This window comes from Hipposideros armiger, unplaced genomic scaffold (genome assembly GCF_001890085.2).
Source record: "Hipposideros armiger isolate ML-2016 unplaced genomic scaffold, ASM189008v1 scaffold_195, whole genome shotgun sequence".
In the NCBI taxonomy this organism is placed as follows: Eukaryota; Metazoa; Chordata; class Mammalia; order Chiroptera; family Hipposideridae; genus Hipposideros; species Hipposideros armiger.
The window spans coordinates 2309858-2331855 of NW_017731545.1; the positions used below are offsets into that span (position 1 = coordinate 2309858).

Here is a 21998-nt window from a genome sequence, read left to right on the forward strand (position 1 = left end):
CATAAAACATTACTGAAAATTCAATTAGAAGACATACATATTACTTTAGAAATTATTTAATTGTTCTTACCTATACTCTGGTAATGCCATCGAAAGAAAATTCGTTCAGGTAGAAACTGCAGTATTTTCTACAAAACAAAAGAACTCATAAGATATAAAAAGAAAATAAACTATAAATGAAATTACACATTTTCATGATAGACATACTACTTTCTATATATACCGCATTGCAAAAAAAAATGTATACAAGTGGACACTTTGGTCAACGTTACTCAAGTAGTAGTTCACCATAATCAGAAGTGTCTGGACGCTGATGGTAACCTCTGAGCACCTCTTGTAATTCCAGAAGTCAAACGTGACTTGTATTCATCTTTTGTTATAGGTATAAATTGAGTATTACAATTTTAATAGTTTTCCTTTATTAAAATGTGTATACTTTTTTTTTGGCACCCTCTGTATATATGTTTCAGAAAAAAAAACTATTTGCAATAATATATAAATACTATACTTTATCCTGTAAAAGTTTCTTTTACTTGACCCAGGCAGGCTTCCCTGAATGTTTTAAAGAGATTACCGTCCCAAATTTAATCCCCCCTGAAGAAAAACAAGACAAAAGAAAAAAAACCCTAAAATGATATTATCTTAATTAAATATAGCCCTTGCTTAAATATTCAAAGAATAATTTCTCAAATGTCAGGTTCCTCAGGTTTCTTCTTTTTCACCTTCTACTTCGCATTTGCATTATAATCATTAGCCTCTGGACAATGAAGAAAGTTGGGAATTAGATGAGCAACAAAGAGGATGAGACCACCAACACTGTAGAATAACAAAACGAAACTGATGGCAAGAATTTCTTGAAATTAATAGCTAAAAATAAGTTTTAGGATTGTAGTTATGAATCCACCCCCGGCATTGGTAGATACAATAAAGAACAAATTTATGACATACAAGAGTATTTGACTAATAAAAGCAGCTTCCCCTCCATCCCAACTCCCCCCGCCAAAAAACAACAACTGATGAGAATGACTTGTTTTTCACTCTAGCATAAGTTTTGGCAAGTTATTCTTGGGAATTACAATGCCTTCTACTTTATCTGCAACCATCTTTTTAAAAAACATAGAAATCTAAACACTGGACAAAATACATTCTTGGTATTGATAATATTTGTACTATGAAAATCCTCTTCTAGGTTTATCTAGCCTAATAGTCTAACATTTTGAAGATTAAGGTAAAAAAATTACATTCAGATCTCCTGATAAGTATATTTCCAGGCAGCTAATAAACTACCCCCTCCATTCAAGCCAACTTAGGGTTTGGTTTCCTCTGGTCTTAACTTTCTAACTGGGTCAGTAACAATACACATGCATTCACTTAATGTGTTCTCACTTGACAATAAAGGGATACGTAAGAACTTCTACTGGGAAAGGGCAAAATAGGTAAACGTCCATCAAACATGACTTTCAATGGCATAAACTTTTCCCTCAGTCTGGATGCCTTGCAAAGATGGAGCCGCCTTACCATCCAGTTCTCACTGCAAAGGTCACCTCCTCACAGAAGCCTCTTGAGCGTTCCATCTAGAGAAGCCTGGCTCCCTTACCACCTCTCTGATGCTTTCTGCATCACCTGTTTTATCATCTTTATAGTCCTCATCCCTAGTTGGAAGGATCTTGTTGCTTCACTCATTTCAAGGCACTATTCCCTCCACCAGAGTATAAGACTGACGAGAGCAAGAACACCTGTCTTGCTCCCTTAAATAACCTAAGCACCTAGGGCATGACTGCCATACAGTATGTGCTTAAATAAATATTCAGGAAAAAAAATCAGAATGTTTTTTACTTGTGAAATTGTGAATTTTATAGGTAATCCCAATCTTTGCTACAGTCCTATGTCCACATTAACATAAAATGTACCTTGCCTTTCTTTAAATGTCATTGGCTTAACAATATTTTCATTAAAATGTGTGGGTACTTTTTAACCCTGAATTTAGTAATGAAAACCCAACAAAAAATAAAAGCTGTATAATTTAAAAGAACTAATTTTTCAAGATCTGATAAACAAAATAATAGAATATAAATATATTTAGTTTTGTTATAAATTCTTTATGCTACACATCTAGACAGATAAAAATGCTATACAAATTATACCAAAGATTTCTGATTTTATAAATATATTAAAAGCAGTACATAGCAGATCACATGCTGCAAATCACTAAAGTGAATGCTCTCCTACAATTCTATTGCACACTTCCCGTAGGACATGTTGGTTATCTTTTAAGCCCATAACTATAAAAACTATCTTATATCTTGTTTTACTATGTGATAACACTTTACCATTTTACTATGAAAATCCTCATTTTAGGTTTATCTAGCCTAATATTATAACATTTTGAAAGATATGTGATAATGCTGACATACACTCAGACACACACACACATACAAAATGCATGCACATGCATCAAATCCTATTTAGTGAAAAATATTTACACACTAGATACCAAGCTTAGCATTTGAAATGTGGAAATAAAATAAATATTAATAAAATACTTAGTTCTTACTTCTAAGGGTCTCATGATTAATGGGCAAGAGAGACAGTAAAGAAAATAACATTTGGGGGGAAAAAAGCCTAAAAGAGATTTGTCTGAGGTGCTAGAGAGGTGAGAGGGGAAGCATGTCATCTTAGTAGGGGCATCATGGAATGCTTCCTGAAAAAGAGGACACTTGAGCTGAGACTTACAGGACTAACTAAATTAGCCCAGTGAAGAACAGAAACAGAAGGAAGAGCATATGTGAATGCCAACAGGCAAAGACAGCTTGGTGCCTTAAAGGAACAGCAGCAGCAAGAGGATCCACTTGGCTTATAGGTGTGAGGAGGGGAGGAGGTGGGACTGGAGAGGCAGGATAGGCTGGGGTTTATGTTCTCAGGTAGCAGTGCACAGTTCCTAAACAGGTGCCTGCTGGAGTTGAATTTAAATTGATGAGAAGAGAGGCAGAGATGCCAATGAAGAGGCAAAGGGGGTATTTCAGATGAGATGAGGAATGAAATAGCCTGGGCCAAGGTTGGTAAGGAGGAAAAGCATATGATAGTGGTATTCAGGAGGTAAAATTGTCAAGATAGCCAGGTAGAGGCATTGTGGAGGACTCAAAAATGATTCCCCAATGGCTTAGTAGATGGCAACACTTTTATTACCTACCAAATCCAGAATTAAGGCATGTCAAGTTTGGTCCTGGACATCTTGGAATTTGAGTTGTCAATGAATTATCTTAGTGGAGATGTTCTTCTAGACAACTGAATATATGGGTCTGGAGTGCAGGAGCCAGATTTAGATGGTAACAGGATATAGGGAGCAGCCAAAGATGTATGTATATGAGATCCCTCTAGGAGAGCGCTTAAAAGATGAGATGAAAAAAATAGAGATATCAGTGAGCTGAAGTTCTCTTAAGAAGGTAAGGATGAAGAAGGTATTACAGAAGCTAGAGACAATGTGCACAGGTCAAAGGAGAAACTTCTGATGCACCAAGTGTTTGTGTGTTTATTTGTTTTAGAGGTTAGAAAAAGTTAAAGATGTTTGCAAATGTGGGAAAACTGATGCCACAAAACAAAGTGACTTCAGAATTAAACCAAGATGCTCAATATTCTCCGTTGCTTGGAGAACCCACACCTTTGTCAGACAGACACCAAATGCTAGGCAGGATAGGTCCATCTATAAATTGTGCAGAGACAGGGCCGGCCGAGTGGCTCAGTTGGTTAAGAGCTTGTTCAAGGGTGCAAGCTCTGAGCAACAGGGTTGCTGGTTCGATTCCTGGCCCGAGCTGAGCTGCTGCTGTGCTGCCAAGAGGTGGTAGGATGGCTCAACTAAAAAAAAAAAAAAAAATTGTGCAGAGGCAAGTTGCTCTTCGAGGGGAAAAAATTAACATCGGTATTTACCTTGCCATATATGCACACCAACATGAAATTAGATGGATAATACACAAAGGAACTAAGTGTAACAACTGTTATGTTTTAAGTTCCATTACATTAAAAAGGAATCAGGAGAAGTAAAAACAAAAAGCAGTTCTCTATCAAATATTTTAATAAGAACCCATATGAGTATTGTCCTAGCAACAGAATATAACCTGAACATCTTCATGAGCTGTAGAAGATGACAGAAACAGGGGTGAGAACCCAGAGAGCTATCTACAGATTATTACGGGAAAACACCACAAGCAAAGAGGTTAGTACAAGTAAACCAACAACTCTGGAAGTGAGAATAAGGACAAGGGTCTCAGCAGTTGCTGCCAGGCCAAACAAGCAACTGTAGAGCCCAGAATAAGCACAGTGTGGGGACGGACTGGGAGGTCTCCAAACTAAAGAGAGAAAGACAGCCTCCATTTGAACCTAAGTTTTATGATTCCTGCACTCATACTTACTCTTTATTAAAAAGTTTTACTATAGAGGCTAGTTAAATATGTTTGATAAAAATAATTGTTACAGGTTGAGTTCCTTGGGAAACAGATGCTGCAATGGAGTTAGGAGTGCTAATGGTTTAATGAGGAGTGATCTCTGTGAAAAAGAAATGAGGAAGCAGGATTGGACAGGGAGTCTTAGGCCACCATACAGAGCTGATAAGTGTCTGCCAATCTACCAGGAACTCTGGAGCAAAGGTGGCCTGTTAGAGGAGCCCTGAGTGCCTGAAAAGGGTGAGGTCCTTGTACCACTGCCTCACTCAGGCACTGGCTGGGGACCACAAGGAGAAAAGGGTGACCATGGCTGGAAACATGAAGGCATTAACAGCTGAGACTGACAGCTAACCCAGTCCTTGCAGTTGAGCAGCAAACTCTTTCTTGAAGGGGGGTGTGAGCAGCACATCTCTATGTCTGCCACAATAATCTTCAAATGATTAATTAGAATATTCTCATCATACTAACAGGATGAAGTAGTAAGAGCAGTGCACCCTACTTCAGGGACATGGTCTCTGCCAGCATCGTTTCTCAGCAGTTCCCTGCTGCTTCGTGTTGATGGAAACCTGGGTCACTGAGTCCTTTCTGTACTTTTTCTGCCTCCTCCTTAAGCGAATGGCACAGCAAAGACTCAGCGTCTGAACTGCGCATGCATTCTCCCAGGGGACTCGGCACACCAGCTACATTCTAGGATCATCTTCTGATCCCATCTTGCCACTTAATTTTAAAATGTCTTATAGAATACACTGAGAAAATTACTCTAGAGATCCAGGGTAGGTCTTATCTTGAACTAGATGACTGCTTGGCATGCCCACTATTCTTCAGATCTTTACTTTAGTCATAAAACCAAGTTGGCACTGAATCATGCTTTTCAACTTTCCAAAATACTTACTGGTTTTCTTGATTTTGGTTTCTTTTCTTAGTATGCAATAAAGAAAAACATCTTTTTAATATAAGGAAAGATAAAGAATACAGCAAGATGATGTGCTTCTAGATTCTTGGATACTGTCAGTTGAACACAAGTAGTCCCTAACTTGTTCTGAGGTCAGGCCTATCATCATCACCACTTCTGGATAAAAGTTTTCAGATTTACAAAGTAGATGGACTTTAAAGACACTCAAAAATAATCTCAGCAATGTTTGGATATGAAACACCATGCCCAATGTTTGAGCTACTAAGAATATTCCCAAATGGACAGAATCTTATACAACTCAAAGGCTGAAACATCACCCACACTGATGCTTCTCTTTGCACCCAAATATTGCAAGGGCCATTTTTATGCATTCAAGTCTATGAGGTCAATGAAAGAAGCCATACACAACCATCTGTGTCTAATGCTAAGCCAACTGTCCCTCAGAAAGACCCTGATGAAGCCCACCTTTACTGAGGCAAATACAATATGACATTTCTACTGCAGCCAATAGTCTAAGCTACACTACTGTGACTGCCATATAAGCTACTGACACCTTGTTTGTAGTTTCACTAGAGCAAAATAAAAAAAAATAAAAATTCAGGAAAGCTACACAGTGTGAATAAATATTACTTTTCTGAAAAACGCATGGCTCTGTTTAATGCTCACTGCTCAGCTGCATCTATATGGTAAGCCATTATAGCACACTCAAAATCAAAATTAGGTATTACTACTGATCAGCACATCAGGGAATCTGTCATTTTTTTAACTGATTATCCATAGTTCTTTTTTCTCCAGAATCTACTGCATGACCAGGAATAATGTGAAATGTAAGCTGGAGTTTATACAAGATGTCATCATGTACTTTAAAATTGCTGATCGTTAAATTTGTATGGGAAACTTGTTTTTCAAATTATTACCAAATGATTATTGCAACACATCCCAGTGGATTCATACTTGATTTAAATTCCACTTATAAAGTGAGGACAGTGAAGAATGAGGAAAATATTACATACTAACTCATATAAGGTAATCTACTAAAACAATGACCAACTAACCTATGTCCTAAAGTAGAGAACATGGGGAGCAACTCTTCTGAAACTACCTGCATGACACAAGGGTGCTAGGTAAAGAAAATGTTGACCAGGGAGAAAACAGAAAGTTTAGTTTAAAAGAACAGAAATCTTAGTTACGGTACCTCTTGAGTTATAAATGCTCAGAAAGCTTATAAGAACTAGTCAATTCGGTTTATTTATTTATTTATTTATTTTAAAAAGATTTTTATTGGGGAATTGGGGGAGAACAGCATTGGGAAATCCGGGAAGGGGAACAGACAAGTTGCTGTCCTTTTGTTCTTCAGTCCAGTTGTGGAGGACGTCGCTTCACTGGCCCATGTTGGTATTATCACTGCGCTCTTCTTGGGTGAGGCAGTCACTCGCCAGCCATTGAATGGCTGCTCACAGTGGCTCACGGCGGCTCACGGCACCTCATGAAAGCTCACGCCCGCTGCCGGCGAGCCCCACTACAGCCTACGCTGTCACTGGTGACTGATGGCAGCCCAGCTCCAGGTCGAGCTGTTGTTCATCATCTTAGCTGTAGAGGGCGCAGCGTCACTGGCCCTCATATGTGGGATCCGAACAGGGGCCCTGATGCTCATAGCTGGCGTCCCAAGCCAACTCCTAACCAACACGCCACTCGGCCGGCCCAAGGGCAGTTAGGTTTAAAGGGAAGATTCTGTGAATGTTGTGTGTCACAAGGATACTCTGGTTTCAGAAAGACCCATGTGAGTTGGAGCCCAGCGGCATGAACACTTCCAGGTAGTCCTACAGGGAGGGCAACTTATTCTTCAGATATCTTGGGTCTGGCCACTCAAATCTTAGTAAAAATGACTTTCTGATACAGATAAGATATTTTCATTGAACTCTCAGTGTCAACATTTGTTTTGGACCCTAAAATTTAAGAGAAATAGAGCTAAAATAAGAAACTACATAATCTTAAAACTAAGATGACTACATTTTTATCTAAAAAAATAATGCTTTTCTTTTTATACAGGCAATCCCTTCGAGTACAGTACATTATCTACCCAACCACTAGCCGTGCTGTTACGGAGTGAGGAAAGCTGAGCTCCATCTTGTCACATCCTTTTCAATCTGGAAGACCAAACTCAAACATCACCTGTTGAGAAGGGCCCATTTCAACTGTACCTCTCACCACATTCCTTACCAGCATGCTTTACAGCTAGATGGGCACAGGGCCCACTCCACCATTAGATGCTTGATGCCTGGAGAGAAGGGACCTTCTATTAGCCATCTTGTATCCCCAACATCAAGAATAATGCCTGGCACATAATGTTTTCTAATAAGTACTGCACGAAACAAATAGAGTAATAAGTGAAAAGGAAAAACAGGAAGACAAAGGGAACTTTAATTTTAGCTCATGTGTACAAACACAAGAAAATGCCCAAGTTTAAGGAAGGTACTCATACTCTAATATGGTAGAAACACAGAGCCTAGTGAGTAGGCATCTGATAAAGATAACTGAGAATGGGATTGTGCTTTCAAACATTACAGTAAATCTTAATGCTTGATTAGATCATCACTCAAAAGCTAATACTTTCCTTGGCTAATAAAAAAATGAATAAAAGTATTTCAAAAGAAAGATTTAAAAATCAAGGCACAGATACCTAAAGGAAATATAGAATGTAATAGAAAGGGAGGGACATCTAATTCCCCCTGTCCCCCATATTTTAGAAATCAACCAATATTAAAATATTAAAAAAGAAAACTTCATTAAGCAATGAAAACCTGGAAAGGGTAAAGATCCTATCTACCACCAGAACACTTAGAATTACTGCTTAAAGCACAGATGAAACTGCAATGAAGCATAAGGGGGTAGGTTTGGCCTCCTCTCATGAAAGCAGAACACACCTAGAATATGCAGCTAAGGAGAAAACCATCCTAAGATGAAACAGAAATTCATTCTTCTGAAACAGATTTGCTAAAATTAGTAATAATAATAGGGCAAGTTTTCAGAATTTCTCATTCATGTTCCACTGAATCATTTTTAAGACCTAGGAAAATAAAGGAAGCACATTCACATATAAGTAACATTCTGGAAATCAAAAATATTACATGGAAATGAAAATATTACATGGAAATGAAACACATGAAAAGCATGACTTTAGAGAGTTCACACAGAGTCCCCCACTGTAACCCGGCACTGGGACACTGTGCATCACAGGGCCTCCCTATAATTAAATAAGTTGAACAGAAAAAACTATCTAGAGGTAGCACATTTAAAGTTGTAAATTCAATACATAATGAAAAGCCTTGTAAAATCTAAAAAGAAAAAGTAGATTATCCACAAAAGAACAAAAATCGGGGTGACTTCTTTCTACAATACTGAGCTCCAGAAGACAGTGTGATCAATGGCTCATTGCAAGCCAAGCCAAACAGAATAGGCACCAATAGACACATATGGAGAACAGGAGTCTCAAAGCAGACCAGATGCCTATGTAAGAATATAGTATATGATAAAGATAACTAGAGTGAAGTATACCTATTTGAAAAGCAAACAAACTTGAAAGTTTTGAGGAAAAAAAGATAATGATTTTGAAAATTATTAACCAGTTATATATGTTTGTAGTTTTAAAAAAAGGTATTCTAGAGCTGGAAGCATATCAGCCACATACCTCCCTTACTCAACATACTAAGTGATTCACATTCCAACAAATATAGAGATTACTTAAACAATCCAAAACAAGGGTGCAGAGATATAAAAACTGTGACAGTGAGCTACGTTTATATAATTGGAGTTAATATGATTATAAAACAGAGTAAATTCTCAAAATTATTAACATAAGAGAAATAACATTCTAAAAATCATTGTAATAAAATAATCTGGATATAAAATGCTTAAAAGAGCTGAGAAGTACAAAGGATATTACATGGGGTTAAAGTATGGGGTTATCATTAAATACTGCTTTATTCTTGATATGGAAAAGCAGAAGAAAAAAGGTTCAAATAGTATTTTGTTAACCTAAAGATAATTATTGGAATGACAGAAAATACAAAGTGTATCTTCCAAGTCACAAAGTATATTCCATAATGTGAAAGTCAGTGACCTCTTTCCCAGAAAACAAAAGTATTAATAAAAGAAAAAAAACCTGTTAGTTATCACTCAAAAAGAGTAATAAATACAAATAGGTTAAATTCTCCTTCAAGACCAAGTCAATCAGAACTGACTTTCAAACACAGAAAGATTAACAATAAAATACAGAAAATGACATATCAGGTACACACGGATACATGCACAACAAAGTAGTATCAATATCAAGTGAAAAGGCTTTAAGGGGGACACAAGGAATCATTTCAAATAGATTAAAAATGTAATTCACAACTTAGCTATAATACTCACAAACCTTTATGAAACCAATAACATAGCGTGAAAATAAAACAAATAATGAAATTCATGAAAATAAATCAAATACAGAAACTAGGGGGAAATACATTTATAATGGGAGATTTTAACGCTCTATCTTTGACATATAAAACAGGCCACACAGTACAATACAGCAGATTTAAATATAGTAATACTGGTTTAATAGCTATATGTATAGAAAGAGGAATTTTCGCTTCACAGATTTTAACATATCAACAAAACATTTACTAAAAGTTATTTTTCTAAGACGTGTGAATAAAACCCTGAAAGTAGGAGTTGCACAGGTCACAAGCAAACAGTGCATTGGAAGTCCACCACTGAGAGTTTAAACTAAAAAATTCTCTACTACTTGGGTGTTTTGTTTTGTTTTAGTTTCAGGTGTGCAAAACAATGTAATAGTTAAGACATTTATACCCCTCTCAAAGTGATAACCCTCTCCCCCAATCTACTACCCATCTGACACTGTATCGAGCTGTTACAGTTCCACTGACTCTATTCTTTATGATGTCCTCCACATCCTGTGACCATATATTATATATTATATATATATATGTATGTAAAATTATAGTTGACATTATTATTCAGCTTCAGCTTCAAATGTACACTGCAGTGGTAAGGAATCTACACCGTCCATGAAGCAATCTCCCTAATAAGACAAGTGTCCATCTGATATCCTACAAAATCTTTACAACATTATTGATTATATTCCCCAAACAATCTTTTGTATCCCTGTGGCAATCCTGTGGTTACCAATCGTGCTTTCTAATCCCCTCACCTTCTCCCTCATTCCCACCCCTCTTCCATCTAGCAACCTTCAGTTTACTCTCTATATCTCTGAGACTATTTCTGATTAGTTTGCTCATTTATTCTATTCTTTAGATTCCACGTATAAGTGAGATCATATGGTATTTGTCTTTCTCCGTCTGACTTATTTCACTTAGTATAATGTTCTCTAGGTCCATCCATATCATTGCAAATGGTAAGATTTGATTCTTCTTCACAGCCAAGTAATACTCCATTGTATAAATGTACCCCCGTTTCTTAATCCAGTCATCTACTGATGGGAATTTTGGTGTTTCCATGTCTTGGCTATTGTGAATAACACTGCAATAAACATAGGGGTGCATAATTTTTTTCAAATTAGCGTTTTGGATTTCTCTGGATAGATACCTAAGAGTGGAATTGCTGGGTCATAAGGTAGCTCCATTTCCAGATTTTTGAGACACCTCCATACTGATTTCCATAGTGGCTACACCAATCTACAATCCCGCCAGCAGTGCATGAGGATCACCCTTGCCAGCACTTGTTGATTTATTGATGATAGCCATTCTGACGGGAGTGAGGTGATATCTCATTGTGGTTTTTTATCTGCATTTCTTAATGATTAGTGAGGTTGAGCATTTTTCATGTCTGTTTGCCATCTGTATGTCCTCTTTAGAAAAATATCTCCATGTCTTCTGCCCATTTTTAAATTGGGTTACTTGGTTTTTTTGATGTTGAGTTTTTTATAAATTGGTTATTAACCCCTTATCAGATGTATCATTGACAAATATCTTCTCCCATTCAGTAGGCTTCCTTTTCGTTTTATTGATGGTTTCCTTTGCTGTGAAAAAACTTTTTAGTTTGATGTAATCCCATGTTTATTTTTTTCTTTTACTTCCCTTGCCCAAGGGGATATATATCAGTAAAAATATTACTAAGGGTAATGTCTGCAAATTTGCTTCCTAAATTTTCTTCTAGGAGTTTTTTGGTTTCGGATTTTACATTTCAGTCTTTAATACATTTTGATGTATTCTTGGATGGCGTAAGGAGGTGGTCCAACTTCATTTTTTTTTTACACGTTTCAGTCCAGATTTCCCAGCACCATTTATTAAATAGACTGTCTTTACCCCAGTGCAAATTCTTGCTTCCCTTGTCGTAGATTAAATGACCATATAAGCATGGATTTATTTCTGGGCTCTCTATTTTCCATTGATCTATGTGCCTGTTTTTTTTGTTTTGTCTTGTTTTTAAATTTTATTGGGGAACAGTGTGTTCTTCCAGGACCCATTAGCTCCAAGTCAAGCAGCCGTCCCAATCCAGCTGTGGAAGGCACACCCCAGTGGCCCATGTGGGAATCGACCAGCAACCCTGGTGCTATGATCACCACGCCCTATGCTCTAACCACCTGAGCCAACTGGCCATCCCTCTATGTGCCTGTTTTTATGCCAGTACCATGCTATTTTGATCACTATAGGCTTGTAGTATGATTTGATGTTAGGTATCATGATACCTGCCACTTTATTCTTATTTCTCAATATTGCCGTGGCTATTCGGGGTCTTTCATGATTCCATCTAAATTTTAGGATCTATTTCTGTAAAAAATGCTCTTAGTAGTTTGATAGGAATTGCACTGAATCTATATATTGCCTTAGGCAATATGGACATTTTAACTATATCAATTCTTCCTATCCATGAGCATAGTATGTGTTTCCTTTTATTTGTATCTTACTTGGGGGCTTTAAAACGCTCGTCTGAGCAGCACTTAAAAGAAACAACTATAATTATAGACTAAAAATTATCAACAATGTGAATGCTGCATAACAAAAACTGATCAAGCTGAAACAAGAGGCAAATCTGCAGACTTTAATTTTCTATAATATTAGAATAAAATAAACAAAACTAAATTTTAAACTCAAAAGGTTTTATAAAAGTGATTTAGGGGGCCGGCCAAGTGGCTCAGTTGGTTAAGAGCTCACTCAAGAGTTTTAGCTCTGAGCAACAGCGGTTCAATTCCCAGCCCAAGCTGAGCTGCCAACAGGTAGCAGGATGTTTTTTAAAAAAAAAAAAAAAAACAAGAAAAGGGGGGGAAAAGTGATTTAAAGGGAGAAATAAATAAAAATAGAACCAAAGCAATTTTCATATGAAAGAAATCATCTCCAAGTACTACAAATCACTAATCTATAGATAGGAATTTGAATTGGTAGTAGTGCAGGTAATTAAAACAAATACCTCTGAATCAACCATTTATTTGTTTCATTAATAAATATTCTCATTAAGTGTCCCTTTTGTGCCAGGTACCATGCGAGGGGTCAGAGACAGAAAGATACAAAACACTGTTCCTGCTCTAAAAGCTACAGCCCTAAAGGGAAAAGGCAAGAACATCAGGGATGTCAGCACATGCACAATGAAGTGAGTATAGACAAGGCACACTCTCAAAGGGAAACCACCCTTGAACCAAATCCTGAAGGATACACAGGAGTAAGCCAGGCAGAGAAGGGCATTTTAGGCAGACTACACAGCATGGAGAGGTGGGGAGTGGAAAGTCCTGCTGCTTTGCCTGAGGACCTTCAAAAGGTTGCCAGAGGGTGCAGAAGTAAAAAGGATGACAAGGGATGGAGAGGGAGGAAGAGGTCAGGTCAGGAAGGGCCCTGAATGTCTTGCTGGGGAGTTCAACCTGTACTAAAGGCCATGGGAATCAGAATTACGTTACACAGAGAGCATTCCAGGTGAGTAAGGGAGACAGCAGGGGCAGAAGATCACAGGCCAAAAGACTAGTTAGTAGACAGTCCAGTAGGGGAAAAATGAGGCTCTGAACAAAGACTAACATAGTAGGTAGAAGAAGGTATCCAAGCGCGCCTGCATAAGATGTACAGAACCTTGGAATGGAGAAAAACACTATCAATACTGATCAAAATAAACAGATACAGAGAGGAAACCATTTTTATTAGGTATTAAAACTGCAATATTCAAAAACTTGGAAGCACAGGCACTTTAGAAATTGTAAGAGGTTGTTTTTTTCACTTTGCTTAAGATCATACAAAAGTCTAATCTTTTTTTTAAGAAAATCAAATTGCGCTAGACTCTTTCCTTTTCATGAGGAAACACACTGACAGCATATAATTCCATCCACAATATGTTGGGCTTTTTTAATATTTTTATTGGGGAATTTGGAGATGGGAACAGCGCTGGGGAATTGGGGGAAGGGGAACACACAAGTTGCTGTCGTTTTGTTCTTCAGTCTAGTTGTGGAGGACGTTGCTACACTGGCCCAAGTTGGCACCATCATTGCGCTCTTCCCAGGAGAGGCAGATCAGTCGCCGGCTTCTGGATGGCCGCTCACCGGGGATGCTGGCTGCTCACGCTGGCTGCTGGCTACACACGGTAGCCCATGGCAACCCACTGCAGCAGGGGCTGCAGCCTATGCCGTCACCGGCGACTTATGGCAGCCCAGCTCCAGGTCGAGCTGTTGTTCAGCATCTTAGCTGTAGAGGGCACTGTCACTGGCCCTCATATGTGGGATCCGAATCGGGGCCCTCTGGCATCCCAAGCCAGCTCTTAACCAACGCGCCACAAGGCCAGCCCACACAATATGTTGTTTTGACCTGAATAAAGCACTCATTAAACGAGATTTAAAAGAGTCTTCTTTTTGCACAAGGAACTTGCTTACATGGGGTATCTCAGTCACAACCAAATCTGTCATGCTGTTCTTTATTTCACACTAGTTTCTATTTTCTGGCTAAAAACTATATTTTTCAGATCTCTTCAATTTTGGTACTAGTACAACAAGTTAGCTGTCTTTTCTGTGCCATTTTTCACAAAATGAAAAAAAAAATTCACTTCCAGAGAATTTCCAGGTTAAGTGATGAGAAATCACAAAGCCCCAATGAAATGCCACCATATGGTTCCCACCATCCCAAAAACTTAGAGAATTTAAATGCTCATCTACCCACAATTAGGAAGCATCACAGATTTGCAATCCTCTCAGGCTGGCCACTCTGCCAAGTTCACTGAGCGAATGCCCAAGGTCTACACTATAAATGAGCAGCTGACACACTGCAGGCTTCAAGCTAGACTCTTCCCTTCTAACCTGTCCAGTGTCACAAGCACATCAAACACTAGGTGTCACTCTGTAACAGCCAGAACACTACATATCCAAACAAAACAAGCTATAGAAAATTCACAACACAGCAAATATTTGTATAACACTATTCTAAATTTATATTTTTAAAAAAAACCCATCCAAATTGTGTTAACACATTAATTCCAGGCAATTTACAGGAAAATACTCTTTACCTATCTCCTGCTTTTCTAACAAATACAACATGCTCAAGTTTTACTGAATTTTCCATATACTTAGCCATCTTCCCTTACAAGGGTTCTTAGAAGCATTTGCTAGAGCTGCCTTCCAGAGGACCTGTTTCTGAGGGTGTCAGTTACCAGAGTCAAGAGGCACATTACGTGAAAAGGGCCAGCATACCAGGAAGCTCAGGGCACCTGGGCTGCAACAGATAATCAAAAGAATGTAATTTCAGACTTACACAAACATCCTGTCTCCAGTTTCCCTTCCCCAAAGGTGGATTGAGTAATTCAGTACATCCTGTTGGGTCAATCCCAAACTTCACACCTATAAGACTTGAGGCATAAGGAAAACAGTAGTCTTGAACATTAAATTTTCAACATGCTATAATAAGATAATCAAACTTTAATCACAAACAATGCATTCAAAGAATCTCCAGAAAAGACTAGATGTTTATATTTTGTTTCCATCTTTCAGTTTGCAGAGATCATAAACATTTCATAATCAAAAGCAGATACCAGAAAAAGTACAAGTCCTGGGCCCTGTGTTTTATTATTCCCCCAGTATCCAGTACAGAGTACAGCACTGAGGAGTGATTACTGAGCTAACTCACCACTACTGGCAACACGAGATGTGAGAAAGGGCACAACTGGCCACTCCGCCATCTACTGTGATCCCCGCAGAGAGGGCGGTCTCAAGGAATATTGTGGAGCAGGTCACACACTCTGCCATAACAATAATGCTATCTCTAGAGTTGTTCCCAAACAAGGGCTCAGCATTAATAAAAACAAGTATGACTAACGTTATGAAGAGTGCCAGAACAATTATACACCTCTATTATTATTTAGAATATATACAACACATTAAAGTATGCCCCCGATGTCATAAAGGTGACTTGATATTCTGGTCATGATAACCAGTGGCATTGATTTTGCTTGCCAACTGGAACTCAGGACGGTTTTGGGGAGGGGAGATGGCTGTCTCAGTTCTTTTTAAAATAGTCTCCAGAAAATTTGAACTGACACTGGCCTTTTCTCAGTTGCTATCTGTCATTCAGAATGATGGCAGTGACCCAGGGGCTGTATTCAAAACTGAAACCATTTTTAAAAAGAAAAAAAAATTCATTGAAGTTTCCAAATATTTGAACTCCTCAATAAAAACTTAAATTCCAAGGATTTAAGAAGAATCTGTTTTTCTTGTTCATTTTGTTTATTCTTGCCCCTCCTCCACTCAATAACAGTAACGTGGTCCTTAAGGGAAAAAGAAATAAAAAGCAGTACCAGCGTGAGAGGTTTGTGGAAGGAAGTTTTTCACTTCGGTATGAGGAGAAGAGAGCAACATGGAAGTATTTTTGCACACTGGCCAGCCTGGAATAAGTAATGGCAACTAAAACAAAGGAAGGCAGCAGCTGTAGAAACCAGTTAACTGTAAAAAGTACAGTTCTGCTGTCTTGCTATGTGTTATTTGCTCATAAGAAAAGGCAACAGCCATTGCATAAAGAAAAAGGATTGTGACTTAATCCTGTAGGACACCTGCCCTGAGTGAGTTCACTTGTCTATGATTCAGCCCAAGCATCTGCAGTGAACCTCTGCAGGAGATTCTAATTTGTTTGCATTTTCAAAGAGTTATAAAAGATATACAGTTCCACCACAAGATGAAGGAGTGACAGGGAGAGGCATGGAGGGGAGAAATGGAAACAAACATCGAAGAATTGCTTATAATCCTATTAGAGCCATAATTCTAGTTTTTCTTCAGGCTATTTTTCATTATTAATATCTGAAGTAAAATGGTGCTATTAAATGTGAAAAGTCATAAATGCATTTGTATGGGAAATAAAATCAATATTTAAATTACTGAATGGCAGATACAAGACAACTGTACAGAATGAAAATCAGCCATTCAGTTCACCTTTTGCACAACTCAGGTGCTGCACTGGATCCAGTTATCTTATTCTCAGGAAAGCTATTAAAAGCCCTTTCCCCCTATTTTGAGGAAAAGAATTAAAGGCTAATTCTATATAAGCCCCCTTGGAACAATGAACAAGAGACCCTGTGTTGAATTCCATTAAAGTAAGACAGAGGTTCTACGCCAACCCTAGATTCATCGCAGGTCAGTTAAGAATCCCACATATAACTACACCCAGCAAGACTCCACACACGAGTCCTGCCTCCAATTCAGCATTACCTCCACACTGCAGGGGGGGAAGGGAGACAGTATGTAGGAGGCTTACAGTAAATTTCAGACAACCAAACTGTCATCTTCAATAGTAAAGGAAAACAAAAACTAGTGACAACAGTATTATGCCCCTTTCTGTTTCTACCCTAAAGGAGCCCACATATCCTCTGCACTCTCTGGGCAGCTCACCTGCTACAGTTCGCCTCTTATGTCTGTCTACACTTTGACCTGAATCTCCCCCACCAAAGAAGGGGTGAGGGAGGAACAGTAGGCATTGTGCTCAAACGACACCAGAAGTGTTCTCTTTATCTTGGGGGTGGGGGGAGAAAAGGTGGAAATTTGGTGGGGAGATGAAGTACTACATAATTTAACTGGCTATTATTTAAAATATTATTTTCATCTTAAAACAAACATGAAAAAAGTAAAATAAAATTGTGTGTGACTTTTCAATTTTGTATTTACAGAAGGTCATTTTGAAGCCATGCTTCCCCAACTTATGGAGGTAAATGCTCATTCCCCTCGGCCAACGGCACTTTGGTAACAACGCCTGAAAAGCCCAGTTAACCATTTCTGTAAAACCCTAAACCTAAGTCCCCCGCCCAAGAGGACAGAGATGTGCAACATGCTGAGGATTAACCAAGTGTTTAACAAAGAGGAGTAAGTCTTTCACATGAGATAGCAAGGCTCTGATGGAAGACCATAGAGCTGCTCTGTCTAATCGGTAGCCACTAGCAACACAGATTTGAATTAAAGTTACTGAAAAGTAAAATTTAAGTTACTCAGTCACACCAGCCACATTTCAAGCACAAACAGACCATGTGGCTAGGGGATACCTACTGAATAGTGCAGATACATATTCCCATCATCACAGAAAGTTCTATTGAACAGAGATGCTCTAGAGCAGCGGTTTTCAACCTTCCTAATGCCGCAACCCCTTAATACAGTTCCTCATGTTGTGGTGACCCCCAACCATAAAATTATTTTCGCTGCTACTCTATAGCTGTAATTTTGCTACTGTTATGAATCGTAATGTAAATATCTTTTTGTTTTCTGATGGTCTTAGGCGACCCCTATGAAAGGGTCGTTAGACCCCCAAAGGGGTTGCGACCCACAGGTTGAGAACCGCTGCCCTAGAGGGAAAAGCAACTGAGATGTTCAGATATGCAAAGGCTAGTCAGAGTAAAGTCAATTGAATATTTAAAACTAAATGAAAGCATAAAACTAAATTTCATGCTAAAAATGACTTCCCTCATGAACTTCTTGTTTTGAAGACCAAACAAAGCTACATTTGCAGCATGATAAATTGTAGAGCTGGAAGAGACCCCAGAGCTCAGCTAGTCCCATTCCCTCACTCTCCAGACATGGAAGCCGAGGTAAAGAAAGGTTAGGCACCTTCATCAAGGCCACACAGCTTGTTCGTGTCAAAGCCTCATCTATACTTCACCAGAGTCTGCAATCTTTCCCCTTTCTCTTTATCCAGAGTTTTAGGTGAGAAAAGAAAATGTTTTTAACATAACAATACTAAATCACCCCAAGGGTGATAAACTGAGAATTTAAGAGGCTTTAACCCAACACTAAATATTAACAGGTGCAAATCACTATGGGGGATACAAGGGATTATAAATAAAATAATGGTTGCTGGCCTCAGGAACTTTACAGTCTCATTAGGAAGCTAAGACATAGCCACCTTAGAGAAAACTAAGGACATCCAGCTATATTCAAGTGGCAATAAGAGAGAGCGTATTATATGAGTTCACAGAAGAGAATGGGCAGCTCTACTTGGAGTTGCCAGAAGAAATTAGTGGTTCTGAACAGAGCCTGAAAGAATGGAGCAGATGAGGAGAGCAAAGGGCAGTTCTGAAAAAAGAACTGCATAAACCAAGAGGGAGAAGTGAAACTATGCAAAAAGAGGTAAAGAGGCAATGAGCAGAGCTGTGTGTGTGACAGAGCACTTCCAGAGAGGAACACCAACAACAAAATGTGAAAGTAAGTTACACAGGGGCCCGGAGTGCACTCTGGGCATTAGACCAGCTCCAGCCACATTCTACAGGTTATAAAGAACATGTTCTTCAGGAAGGAAAAAACAAGGTTTATTTAATTTGAGGGAATAACTTGTATAAATTTAAAAATTAGAACTCTATAAATCAAATATCCTGTGTATCTGTAATTTCTGTGATAATGAAAAACAGACGAGTAGCATTCTGAGGTCAAAAGATGTGTAAATTTGAAATTAAATCTGTTCTGTCAATGTATGTTGTATTTTAATTGGGTGTGGGAGGGTAAGGAAATGCCTTACTATCATATTCTAGAAGCTTTTTTAACCATATATAAAGAACTCCAAACTATTCCATTTTTCTACTAAAGGGGGATGGCATATAACATGGCAAGCTACATACTGCCTACCGCCCACAGAGCTCAGGACAAGTAGAACGCATAAATCAGACCCTCAAGTTCCACCTGAAGAAACTGTGCCAAGAGACACACCTCCATTGGGACAAGGCCCTTCCAATAGCGCTCCTGAGGATATGCTCAGCTCCTATCAGACCTCTTCTACAAGACCAAATAGTCGCCATTCTTCCTCCCGAGGTATGGTGAGGGGCATAATCTTAGCCCCTGATTTGCCCAATGTTAGCTCAGCATTGCCACTGTGGTTAAAGGTGATTTGAGCCTGGAGCTTTCCCAGTAGATCTCTCCCCAATAATGCTACAGGGCAGTCTGGAAGGTAGAGGAACTGATGAGTAATTTCTCGGCCTCCCAGGGTGCATTGTCGAGGCTGTAAAAAGGGCTGATAGACTCGTCCTCCCGTGGCACCCATGATGGTGACCTGCTTTTGGGAGAAAGGGCCTATGGGCTGTATCACAACAGAATGTTCAGTGCCTGTGTCAACCATAAAGTCAATGGGTTGGCCCCCAATTAACATTCGTACCATAGGCTCCTGGGGGCCTAGCTGGATGGAGCCTGATCTGGCCTGCTCTTCCCTGCATTCCTCCATGCCATCAGTCCCAAGAAATTGTCTCTAGAAGGGCCTGGCATCTGTTGGGGTGGCTGGTAACGGCCGTGAGTGACTCAACCCCGCCCTCGGGGACTCGGACCTGTTGGCATCCTCCCCAACAGCTGAGGACATTCATTTTTCCAGTGGCCATGTTGGTGGCTGTAAGGACATTGGTCGTGTCCCAGTCTTGGCCTCCAGAGTGTGGCTCCCCTGGACGCTGCCCTCGCTGGGATAGTCCCAGGTTTGGGATGGCGTTTTGTCCTGGGGTCCCAGCCATTTCGACAAGCACAGCAGCCAGCAAGTCCACCTTTTTTTTCATCTTCCGATCCACCTCTCGACGAGCCTCCTGGTCACGGTTGACACAGACTTTGGTCACCACTTTGAGGAGCTGGCTGATATTCATGCCAGCAAATCCATCCAGTTTCTGAAGTTTCCGCCGGATGTCACCCTGGGACTGCCCGACGAAAGCAGCACTGACCATCCACTGATTCTCGACAGACTCGGGGACAAAGGTACAAAGTGTCTCACCGAGTCTTTCATAAAATTGGCTTGGGCTCTCCTCTGGCCGCTGGAGGACTTCAGAGATCTTATTCATATTGATGCTTTTTATGCTGCCATCCTTTAGGCTTCCTATAAGGGCTTGATAACGTTCCAGCATCTGGAAGTCCTGGTCATCACTGGGGTCCCACTGTGGGTCCTCCTCAGGGAAATGATTCTGGGCATACACTTGAATGTTTAAGATCCCGCATGGGGCATGTTCCTCCAGCCATTTTATAGCTCCCTAGGTGACTCACTGGCGTTTTTCAGTGTTGAAGAGAGTTAGGAGGAGCTGGCGACAAGCAGCCCAGGTGGGCCGATGCGTTTGAATGATTGACTGAAGGAGGTCAGTCAAAGCCTGTGGCTTTTCAGTATATGATGGGGTATGATTTTTTTAATTTAAGAGATCAGTGGTTGAGAAGGGCTGGTACACAAACATGCATCGGCCTTTCTGAATCTGGCCTTCCTGATCATAGTAGACGTGGCCCCTGGTTACCCGTAGGGGGAGCTGGACAGCGCCAGTCTCAGGGCCCTTGGTCTGCAGCTGCTTATCTGTGGGCCCCTAGGGGGTCAGGACTGGAGGCGGAGGCATGGCAAAAAACTCCTGGAAGGGTGTGTTGGGCAGAGGAGTGGAGACAGTGAGGGCGGTGCTGGAGGCTGGGCTAGCGGCTCAGAGGCTGCAGAAGGGGTGGGTAAATAGGTGAATAGGGAGGTGGGGTTTCCTCCAGGTCTGAAGACAGGAAGGGCTTTTGTCCTTCTGTTTTCTCCTTAGGTGGCTCCAGTGGGGGGATTATAGCAGTGGGGGGATTATAACTCCTGCCAAAAGAATTCTGCTCTTGTTTTCCAAACAGGACTTCAATCAAGGGGAATGGGTACGTGCAACAGCCTTCCATGAGTCAATGTAAGGGAACTGATCGGGGTGACCAGGGCTGTCGGTAACAACAAGGTAAACTTTCCTAATGAGGTCTCTGTCTAAGCTTCCCTCTGCTGGCCATTCGACACCGAATGACAGACAATCTATCTCACAGAAGGTACGGAGCTTTTGGGGGGTCATCTCAATGCCATAATCCCCCAAGAACCCATATTTAAAATTTTTTAATATACATCCTAACGGAGTCTGAGTACTCTGTCGCCCACCCATGGCAACCACCTGAAATTGGCGTGACACACACTCAGAAATTTGCTTCATCCTTTTCCGGCCGCTTCTCTCACGAGATTTTTCAGGCGCCTCTTAGCAATTGGTGGGTCGGTACAAATCCCTGACTCAGATTACATAATTTAGCAATACCACCCTAAACCATATGAGGTGCACCAGGGACCCATGGATCGGGACTCCCCACTCACTTCTCAGGCAGGCTGCATCTCATTCACACAGACTCAAACACATTCATTCTCCACCCACTGCTCTGTTCCTAGGAGTCACGGTTTCTCTCAGAAACTGAGATACTC

General features: G+C 39.9%; 1 protein-coding gene across 7 annotated transcripts in view; it reads right to left on the reverse strand.

Annotated features, from left to right (window-relative positions):
• Window positions 1–21998, reverse strand: part of RALGAPA2 (Ral GTPase activating protein catalytic subunit alpha 2) — a 367104-nt gene that overhangs the window by 295684 nt on the left and 49422 nt on the right. For all 7 annotated transcript variants that reach the window (XR_002125215.1, XM_019653128.1, XM_019653124.1 and 4 more), the window contains exon 4: window positions 71–128. Coding sequence is in view for 6 of the 7 variants with exons in the window: in XM_019653128.1 (XP_019508673.1) it covers window positions 71–128 (58 nt within the window). In the remaining variant the exon portion in view is untranslated. The remainder of the gene's footprint in view (window positions 1–70; window positions 129–21998) is intronic.